At 45.1% G+C, this 9,436-nt stretch overlaps 1 protein-coding gene across 1 annotated transcript in view; it reads left to right on the top strand.

The window, feature by feature from the left end:
* Positions 1 to 9,076: 9,076 nt before the first annotated feature.
* The window catches only part of LOC115275922 (interferon omega-1-like), a 622-nt gene continuing 262 nt past the window's right edge, over positions 9,077 to 9,436 (top strand). Inside the window, exon 1 of the mRNA XM_029919660.1 lies at positions 9,077 to 9,436. This exon is cut by the window's right edge and continues 262 nt beyond it. Coding sequence (XP_029775520.1) covers positions 9,117 to 9,436 — 320 coding nt within the window. The 5' untranslated portion in view covers positions 9,077 to 9,116.

Below are 9,436 nucleotides of genomic sequence, written 5' to 3'. Positions count from 1 at the left end.
GCCATGGTGAGGCTTGGGACGAGGGAGAGGGATGCTCTCTCATCAAGAGGGAAGGGGTCAACGTGAGTAGGGCTGCGGTGTGCAGATGGACCAAACTTCCATCTCTCAGGCAGATCAATTTCATGCAGGCCCGTTCATCAGTGTTGAGGACCTTTAAAATTTGGGTCTTCTGGGTAGCTCAGTTAGGTGTCCAACTTTGGCTCATGTCATGATCTTACGGTTCATGGGTTCGAGTCCCATATCTGGTTTTGTGCTGAAAGCTCAGAGCCTGCAGCCTGCTTCAGATTCTGTGTATGTCTCTCTCTCTGACCCTCCCCTGCTCAATGCGTTCTTTCTCTGTCTCTCAAAAATAAATTAAAAAATTAAAATCTGCTTCATACAAAATTTAAATAAGCACTGACCTCTTTTAAAAATCTCAGATGAATAGTTTTCTGAATAATTAAGGAATACAATGCTGATGCATAGAAAAAAACAGAGTTTTTCAAGTCATTACGTACTTTAGCTAAGACATTAGATAAATAAAATGATCTAATAAGGCAATGGCAAATCCACATTTGAAAACCTGCTGTCTCAGATTCCAAACTCCACCTCCTTATGCACAAGACTAGACACCTGTGCAAACTGTGTGTATTGAACCTCACTTATTTTCTGGAAGGCCCACACTTCACACGCATCATGTCCCTTCATTGTCTCATATCTTCCTGATTACAAGCAATCTGTGTTTTACGTACTTTGTCTTCCATCTCTAAATATGATCATGCAGTGACCAAATGAAAAGTAGTTTGATCATTTTGCATAAACAACATTACATGATCAACTGGCAATGTAGAAACTTGGAATAAGGTAGGAGATAAGATCAAACAGTGTTATGCCTCTCAGGGATCCCAAATGTGCCCACGGAAGCCATTTCCTTGTGGACTCTAGTAAAAGAAGCTTTGAATTCCACCAGAGACACTCTGGAGCTATTTCTAAGCCCGCAGCCCCCCGCCAAATGAGACTAAATTAGACTCCGGGGCTGTTCCTAATTCGTCCACAATGGAAGCTTCAAATCTAACCTCTAACAATTTGGGATTCCCCGCTCAGAAGTCTGGGATTTTCCCTCCGGCCCCTGGGTCTGTCCCTTTAAGTGGGCCGCGTCCCCCCATGCCACTTCCAAAAAGGACTGGCCTTCGGGCTGCCATTATGGAAGCAGAAAAGGAAGGAGACAAGGAGTTTGTTCGATGCTTCCCTGTAGTATTCAAAGGAGAGTTTAATGAGGATCCCTCTTGGGAACCCCTCCCATATAAAATTATTAAGGAATTAAAATAGCATGTACGGAGTATGGGCCACTCGCACCTTATACACTTACATGATTAGAGGCCTGGACATCCCTTTGGATGACACCTTATGACTGGACTCAGGTTACAAAAGCATGCCGGTGAGGAGAACAGTATCTGCTATGGGAAGCAGACTATGCGGATCTGGAAAAAAACAGGGCGGCAGTCAATAAAAGATCCAATAAAAGGGACATAACTATTGACAAACTGCTAGACGAGGGCGATTTCGATACAGCCCAGGCCCAAACGTATCTTGATAAGGACATCTTACAACAGGTAACAGAATGTGCTTATAATGCATGGCAAGCCCTGCCGAGCACCACGGGTAAGGCCGCTGCATTAGGCGAGGTTAGACAACGCTCAGGTGAGAGCTAGGAGGATTTCGTATCCAGGCTTATCCAGGCTGTTAGAAGGGTAATAATGTTATGCCCAGATTTTAATATCGCCCCAAAAACCAGAGATTCCAGGGAGACCGAGTCACGCATGCAAAAGCAAAGGGTGGTTTTATTATGGGCTTAGGCTAGCTGAGCCTAAGCTCTGGCTCACAAACTTTAGCAATGCAGCGGACCCCTGCTGAGAGCCCCAACAAAGGCAGGGTAGGGCCTTTTATGAGTTTGGGAAGGGGAAGTTACAGGAAATTGTGACACAGGTATAGTGATCTAATCATTATTATACAATATTATTGACAGCAGGTCTAACCATTCACATTGCCTAGAGTATTTGTTACTTTTGGCGGGACCCAATCACAACAGTTACAGTGTTAACCAACTAAAGAGTGGGCCTAGGACCCTCACGTAGGGCGTGACTAGTCTTAGCCTCCATCTTTAGGCCCGCCCTTAGAAATGTTAAAGGTATTAGCTGGCCTTTCCTGGTCCCTCTTGCCTTGGGCAATGTGTGCCCTTCTATTGTCTCATGGAGTCAGTTTCAGACCTGCCTCCTTACAATAACTAGAGATGAGGCCGATGAATTTCTTATCAGACAGCTGGCCTTTGAAAATGCGTCTTCCACTTGTCAGTCATTGATACGACCCATAAAAAAAAACCAGGAACCTTGACTATGTTAAGCAATGTGCAGATGTGAACTCTGCCTTCATTCAAGTGTGGCCATTGCTGCAGCATTGAAAGGAGAGACCTATCCTCAATATGTTCGAAATCTAGGACAGCCAGGAGAAATAAAATATAATTGTTATTCTTGTGGGCAATTAGGACATTTCAGCAGAAATTGCCTTACAAAAAAAATGGCGAGTTCCTTGCCGACTATGGCTAATTCATTTACAGCAAATAAGAACAACATGTCTAAGGTTTTATGTTCTCGGTGTCAAAAGGGCTTCCATTGGGCTAAGGACTGTAAATCTAAATATCATAGGAATGGACAGCTGCTAGGAACTGGCCTACAGGAGGCTAAGAACCAGGGAAATGGAGTGAGGGGCCAGCCCCAGGCCCCGACAGTAATTGGGGCCATGACTCAGCCTTCTCAACCCATTCACCACTTTCAGTCAATCTCAGAACTCTACAGAGCCACACCAGGTAGCACAGGACTGGACCTCCATTCCACCACCAGCACGATATTAACGTCTGATTCACCCCCGGTTGCTATTCCCACTGGTGTGAAAGGGCCTTTGCCCTCTGGAATGGTTGGGCTGGTTTGGGGACGGAGCTCCATCCCTCTCCAAGGAATTACTGTTGTCCCCGGGGTTATTGATTCTGATTACCAGGGAGAAATCAAGGTTCTGGTCTCTCCTCCATCTTCAACCAAACAGATTTTTAAAAATCAAAGGACTGCACAATTACTTCTTTTGCCTTATCACCGCATGGGGAAAAAAAAAATGCTACTAATGCCCCCAGGGGAGAGAAAGGCTTTGGTTCTAGTGATATGGCCTTTTGGACACAAGAAATTAAGACTTCCGGCCCACAAAAATATTGCAGATCCAAGGAATCCCTATACAGGGACTCTTAGACACAGGGGTGGATGTCTCCTGTATTGCAGGAAAAGATTGGCCATCGGCTTGGCCTACTCAAAATGCCCCTGCTGCTCTTGTGGGCATAAGACAGGCCTCTAATGAGGCTAAGAGCTCTCAAATTTTAAGTGGTCAGATGAAGAAAACAATTAAGGAACCTTTTGTCCTTATATTATTCCCTCCCTTCCCTTTTCTCTGTGGGGGCAAGACATTTTGTCCCAAATGGGAGTCTTAATATACAGTCCAGATAAACGAGTCACTAGTCATCAAGGTATTACAGCCCCCATAGATGTCAAATCTAAATAAAGAAGGAATAGGTTATCTAAATTTATAGGGGGCAGGGGGGGGGGGCATTGTTCCCTTAGCTGGGATCCCATAACCTGGAAATCAAATGCTCTGGTGTGAGTGGAACAATGGCCCTTAACCACTGAAAAGATAGCCGCAGCAAGACAACTTCTAGAACAACAGCTTAAAGAAGGGCATATCCTTGGAAATACACCCATTTTTGTTATTAGAAAAAAATCAGGTAAATGGAAGTTATTACAGGATTTAAGGGCAATAAATGCTACTATGGAAAGCATGGGCTCCTTACAACCTGGTCTCCCATCCCCCGTGGCAGGACCAAAAGGATTTCAGGTAAGTGTAATTGATTTACAAGACTGTTTCTTCAACATTCCTCTTTATCATGGAGATTGCCCAAGGTTTGCCTTTAGTTTGCCTTCTGAGAATTTCCAACAGCCTTATCAAAGGTATCAATGGAAGGTATTGCCACAGGGAATAAAAAACAGCCCTACTGCTAGGTCAGAAATTTGTAAGTTTAGCCCTAGAACCGGTCAGGCAAGCTTATAATGACCTCTATCTTTCTCATTATATGGATGAGATACTTCTGGCTCGCCCTAATCGAGCAATATTACAAGAAATCTTAATAAAGACTGTAGAATCCCTACAAAATTTGGTCTAAAAATAGCTCCAAATAAAATTCAAGTGGAGCCACCCTTCAATTACCTGGGAAGAATACTTAATACTCAAACAGTAACTCATCAGCCTTTGCAATTAAGAAGAGACCATTTAGTTACTCTTAATGACTTTCAAAGACTTTTAGGTGATAGTAATTGGATTCGGCCTTACCTAAAACTTACCACTTCCGATTTAAAGCCTCTGATATCCTTCTGGGAGATCCCAATCCAAAATCCCCATGGAATCTTACCGAAAAGGCCAAAATGGCCTTACATAAGGTAGAAAAGGCCATAAACAATCAAACCTTAACCAGGGTAGATGCTCAAAATCCTTGGTCCTTAACTCTTTTGCCCACTAAACACCCCTACTGGATGTCTTTGGCAGGATGGGCCCTTAGAATGGATTCATCTCCCGGCTACTCCAAAGAAGGTTGTCATGTCATATCCTGCCCTGGTGGCCACCCTCATGACCTAGAAGTGTAAACGGAGCAAGGAATTATTTGGCCAAGATGTGGCCTTTATCATTGTTCCTTACACTAGAGAACAAGTAGATAAATTGTTACAAAACAGTGAGGATTGGCAAATTGCTATAGAAGGATTTATGGGAGAAATCAGATTTCACCTTCCTAATAATCCGACTCTTCATTTCCCTAAAACTCATCCCTTTATATTTCCAAACATTACTAGGAATGAGCCCTTGTCTCTGCCAGCTGCTACGGTTTTTACAGATGGTTCTTCTAATGGAAAGGCTGTTACTATTATTAATGGTCATCCTCATGTGCAGAACACCAGAGAAGCTGCTGCTCAACGAGTTGAATTAATAGCAGTCATTTATGCTTTACCCATTTAACCAAGGTTCCTTTCAACCTGTATACGGATTCATGTTATATAGTAAAATTGTTTCCTCACATCGAAACCGCTTGTCTTCCTAAGTTCCTGTCCACAATTTTTCCCTTGTTAAGCAAACTTCAGACACTTATATGTCTCCGAACTCACCCGTTTTTTATTGGGCATATTAGAGTTCACAGTAAGTTACCAGGCCCTTTGGCTCTAGGAAATCATCAGGCTGATTCACTCACTAAAGTTGAAATTTTTTCAGCTATAGAAGAAGCCCGCTAATCGCATATTTACATCATCAAAATGCCTCTGAGCTCAGGTTTCAATTTAAAATTCCCAGAGAAGTAGTCCGATCCTGCAAACAATGTCCCACCCATCTTTCTGTCCTGCCCTCTGGGGTTAATTCAAGGGGCCTCAGAACCAATGATTTATGGCAAATGGACGTTACTCATGTACCATTCTTTGGGAAACTTTGTTATGTTCATGTATGTGTTGATACATTTTCTCATGTCATTATCGCTTCTGCTCCTACGGGAGAAGTTTATAAGGATGTAGTTCAATATCTCTTTTTTAGCTTTTCGTATCTGGGCATTCCAAAGGCTATTAAAACTGACAATGCACCAGCCTACACCTCTGCCGCCTTTAAAAGACTTGCTCAAACCTTCAAAATTTCTCATACCACAGGAATTCCCTATAATCCTCAAGGACAGGTAATCATTGAAAGAGTGCATCAAACATTAAAGACTCAAATTTAAAAATACAGGAAGGGGAATTTAAGTGCAGCTCCCCACATCATATTCTCGCTCATGCCTTATTTGTTATTAATAACTTAAATGTGGACCTTGCCGACAGTACTAGGATGCACAAGCACTGGAATCCGGAGTTGGATAAACCTAACGCCTTGGTAAGATGGAAGGACTTACTCTCCGGTGAACGGAGGGGGCCGATGTGTTGTTACCACAGGGTCGAGGGTGTGCTTGTCTTTCCACAGAACGCGGACGCCCCCCTGTGGATCCTAGATCGACTGGTCCGAACTTATGTCCAACCAGCCACCTCCGCCGCCTCTGCCCCGTCCACCTTATCGGCCAACGACTTCGGAGACGGTGATGAGGCCTCATCTAAACATCGACTGGAACCGGCGTTTCAGAAACATCAGTCCTCTACCACCGGCTGATCCACGGAGAACATCAACACTCACCCGGGCTATGGAGGAGCTCGCCCTAGGTGAAGATCGCCCTCGCCGCCGCTGTCGACGAGTCGCACAGTCCACCCGAAGTTCTACGCGTCCTACTTGGGGACAATTAAAAAACCTGACAGAGGAGGCTATTGCCCTTGTCGAATCCCAGGGGGCGACAGTTACCCCCACTACCTTATTTGTGGCCCTTCTTGCACTGTTGTCCTCGCAGGTTCATCTGGGCTCGGCGCTAGAGCAACAATATTGGGTTTATATTCCTAATCCCCCTATGCTAGGACCGGTTACCTGGGAAAATAAACCTATTCCTATTTTTACTAATAACACGGATCTGATGGGTGGTAGCTCAGATGAATTTTTAAAGCCCCAAGTTAACACTAACTTTTCTAATATTGGGAAATCTGGATCTCCTCCTATGTGTTTCTCATATAATTATGCTTTAAGAGGATGCCTTCCCGTTTCCTTCAAAGGACAGCTAACTGACTCTCCAGTTGGGGTCTCAGGGAAACGCAAATTCTGGTCCTTGTATATGTTGGCACCAGGAGGAGGAGATCCTATAATTGATGATGAACATGCAATCCCTGAGAAGCATAGCCAATGCTCCAAACCCACCCCCCTTTTCAGACCATCTCTGGTGATAACCCAAGTGATCAAGTATGGTCACTTATCAATGTCCACAAAGGATACCCTCGATGGTGGCCTTGTATGTGCCCCATGCGTATTGGGTATTATTAGATGCACACTAAGCAAATTATTTGTGACTGGTCCAACCCTATGCCTTCTGCCAATTACAGGTCCTCTTTTAAGAATTCTCCCAGGTATAACTGGTCAGATGACATTATCCCCTGACCTCTTTCTATTAACCGCTGGCATGCCAATGGATGGGCCCCTCCTATGCTTATGGCTACCATAAATAACAATTTCTTTATACAACCAGATATCAGGCAACTTGTGGCTGCCATGCGACTTGTAGTTCTGACCGACCCAACGGCCCTATTAACTACGCCGTAACTGCCTGTGTGCGGGCTCCGTGTGTTCTTCTGTATACTAACATGTCTCATGGAAAGTTCAATATACAGCTAAATGAGGACCAAAGTTATCATATCACCTGTGAAGGATGCATATTAAAAAATTGCTATCTCCCCTAATAATGGAATTAGATTTCTTATGATGTTAAAACAATCCCCCTATGTTACGCTCCCTGTAACACTCAGCGTTCCCTGGGATGATGATTATGGGTTACAAGTAGCACAGGAGATCGATTCTGCTCTCATGCGCCCAAAACGCTCCATAGGGACATTAATATTGGGCGTCACCGCACTAATTGCTATCATTGGATCTGTGACTGCATCAACGGTTTCCCTTGTCCAAGAGGTACAAAGGGCAAAACATGTAGATCAATTAACTAGAAACATTTCTCTTGCCTTGGCTCCTCAAGAGATTATTGATGGGAAATTGGACTCAAGGATTAATGCCTTAGAAGAGGCTATATTGTTTATTGGTAACGAACTAAATTTTCTGAAAACTCGTTTGACTGTCTGATGCCGTGAGGAATACGGTTGGATTTGCGTTACTCCCCTTCAACGTAATACTGCAATTCATTCGTGGGAGAACATTCAAAACCATCTACTTGGCATTTGGAATCACTCCAGTTTTAGCATCAATATTCAGTCCCTTCGCAAACAAATTCAAGCCATCAGTGCCTCTTCCGCTCTCAGTTCTCCCTCCCAGCTTGCAGCCTCCTTGCTTCAGGGACTACAGAATTTTTTCAGCTCCAAGGGACTGGTCTCACTCCTGACAAATGTTGGCATTGCGGCTGGTACGTTGGTGCTCATTTTATGCCTTTTACCTTGCTTTTGTCTCTTTGTTAATTGAAGCTTTCACAAAATTAATGTGGAATTACATACTCTTCATTTAAAAAATAGAAAGGGGGGAGATGTTGGGAGCTATTTGAACTCACTGGTGGAGTGAAAATTCCTGGTGAGGGTCCGGCAAGTTTGCACGGTCTCTTGCCCCCAGATAGCTCCCAAAATCTATCCCCTTGAAACTTTCATTTCTGCTTGGGCACCAAACCTCAAAATGCTTTGCTGATTAGTGTCAGGAGCTGCCTGTTCCCCAGCCCTGTCCCTGAGGCATGATTGCACCTGGTCAGGGAAAAGATAAGTAAACTAGATACACCCTAATGCAACACATAATTTTCCCCTAAGCAATACTGATAACTGAAAGCTTCTGGGCCTGAATGCCTTTGTGATAGTCACTACTTCAATAAAATGTATCAATCATCTTTGGGACTGTGAGAGCGGGCATTATATCTCCTGAGAACCTGTTTTTCTGGGAACTTTCTCTTAGAGTTATAAACAGCCTAATGACCCTTACTCATAAAAAACTGACCTTTACTAAACAATGCTGTATGCCTCTTGGTTAAAGGTCGCTTTCTTGAGGCTAGACCTGAGGTTTTATAAAAATACCTATGACACCATGAGTGCCTGCAGCTAAAATTGTAAAACTTATTTATGGGAAATCATTTACTGCTCTTTCTGGTCCTTGTACCTTTTGCCATAAATAAAGCTTGAGAACCAGACAAGGTGGAGACGCCTGCCAGATGGGCAGGGGTGCCTGTCTGGTGATCACAACAAAACGCAAGGCTCTCTCACTCTCTCTTTGGTCTACACCATCATCCTTCTTGGGACCCTGGACCTGCAGGAGCTGAACTCCAGCAGAGAGGAATGTTCAGAAAATGAAAACGTCTGAGTTCCCTATATAAAAGTCGTGCTTCCAGAAGGTCCTCAGAGACCCTGGCTCCCAGGTTCAGCAGACAGACGCCCCGCTGAGCCCACCAGCGCACCCTCGGCTTCCCCATGGCTCTCCTGCGCCCTCTGCTGGCCGCCCTGGTGCTGCTCACCTGCCGCCCTGGGGGCGCCCGGGGCTGTGCCCTGCCTCGGAGCCACGCGCCGCTGAGCAGGGACAACTTGGTGCTCCTGGGCCAGATGCGGAGACTGTCCCCTTTCTTCTGCCTGCGGGACAGAAGGGACTTCGGGTTCCCCCGGGACCTGCTGGAGGGCGGCCGGCTGCAGGAGGCGCAGGCCGCCGCCGTCCTCCAGCAGCTGCTGCAGCAGATCTTCAACCTGCTGCTGGCGGAGCGCGCCCCGGCCCCCTGGAGCCCCGCCCTGCTGGCCGG

Source organism: Suricata suricatta, chromosome 13 (assembly GCF_006229205.1).
Source record: "Suricata suricatta isolate VVHF042 chromosome 13, meerkat_22Aug2017_6uvM2_HiC, whole genome shotgun sequence".
Taxonomy (NCBI): Eukaryota; Metazoa; Chordata; class Mammalia; order Carnivora; family Herpestidae; genus Suricata; species Suricata suricatta.
This window is presented reverse-complemented; position numbering and strand designations above follow the sequence as displayed.